Here is an 885-nt window from a genome sequence, read left to right as displayed (position 1 = left end):
GTACAACAAACTATGACGAAGCAGTGGATGACTTTAATGTCGATAAGTTATGCCGCAATGACGATAACTTCTGCCGCAACTTGTACCCTACCTTAGATATATTTTTATCATTGATTCAGATCACAAACTATTTAATAACTTGATATGAAACAAAACGCCAAGCAAAGCTTTGCATAATTTTTAAGGTTTAAAGTCTGTACAATGATACAAAGGCATTTGGAGAAAATGAAACAATTATCCATAATAATAGTAGTAATAGGGAGGATAACCGTAGGAATAAGGAGAGTAACCGAAGTATGGATAATAATAACCATATGGAGAAGAATATGGGGAGCCTCTACCATAAGCTGACTCCAGTAATGAAGCCAATAAAAAAGTTGCAAGCAAATCTGAGCTAGGAAAAGCTTGAGGAGCTTGAGGAGCTTGAGCAGGTTGTTCAGTTTGATTACTTCTCTGACCAACACCAAAAACCAGCTGTCCTGCGTTACCATTGTCGAACACATTCTTAAAATTTAAAAAAAAAAAAAACTAGAGAAAGTTGATGCTTAAATGAACACTAACGCTTAATACCTTAATGTAATATTGACACTTTATGATTTGAAACTAATAAGAAGCATGAAACTTACGTTGCCTCCTATTCTCATGTTGTCAGTTAAAGTAACAGGATTAAATGCCACCGCCTGTGCATCCGTTTCAGTAACTGATAATACTACACTGAAAGTGAAAGAATACATTAGCAGATATGTATACTTAATGAATAATACAATAACAGCAAACACTTTAGCTTACATTATCGTTAAAGCAACCAAATATTTGATGATAACGAGTGACAGCATAATAAGGAATCCAAATACCTGCAACATGATCAGCAGTGTACAGTTGTAC

At 34.7% G+C, this 885-nt stretch overlaps 1 protein-coding gene across 1 annotated transcript; it reads right to left on the bottom strand.

Annotated features, from left to right (window-relative positions):
* Window positions 1-290: 290 nt before the first annotated feature.
* On the bottom strand, window positions 291-644 carry LOAG_19094 (hypothetical protein; the record flags this gene model as incomplete). Its single annotated transcript, XM_020451749.1, has 2 exons — window positions 291-504; window positions 627-644. Coding segments are annotated over 2 exons (231 nt in total), but the record flags the coding sequence as incomplete, so codon positions are not given.
* Window positions 645-885: the final 241 nt, after the last annotated feature.

Source organism: Loa loa, assembly GCF_000183805.2.
Source record: "Loa loa unplaced genomic scaffold supercont3.1447, whole genome shotgun sequence".
Classification (NCBI taxonomy): domain Eukaryota; kingdom Metazoa; phylum Nematoda; class Chromadorea; order Rhabditida; family Onchocercidae; genus Loa; species Loa loa.
This window is presented reverse-complemented; position numbering and strand designations above follow the sequence as displayed.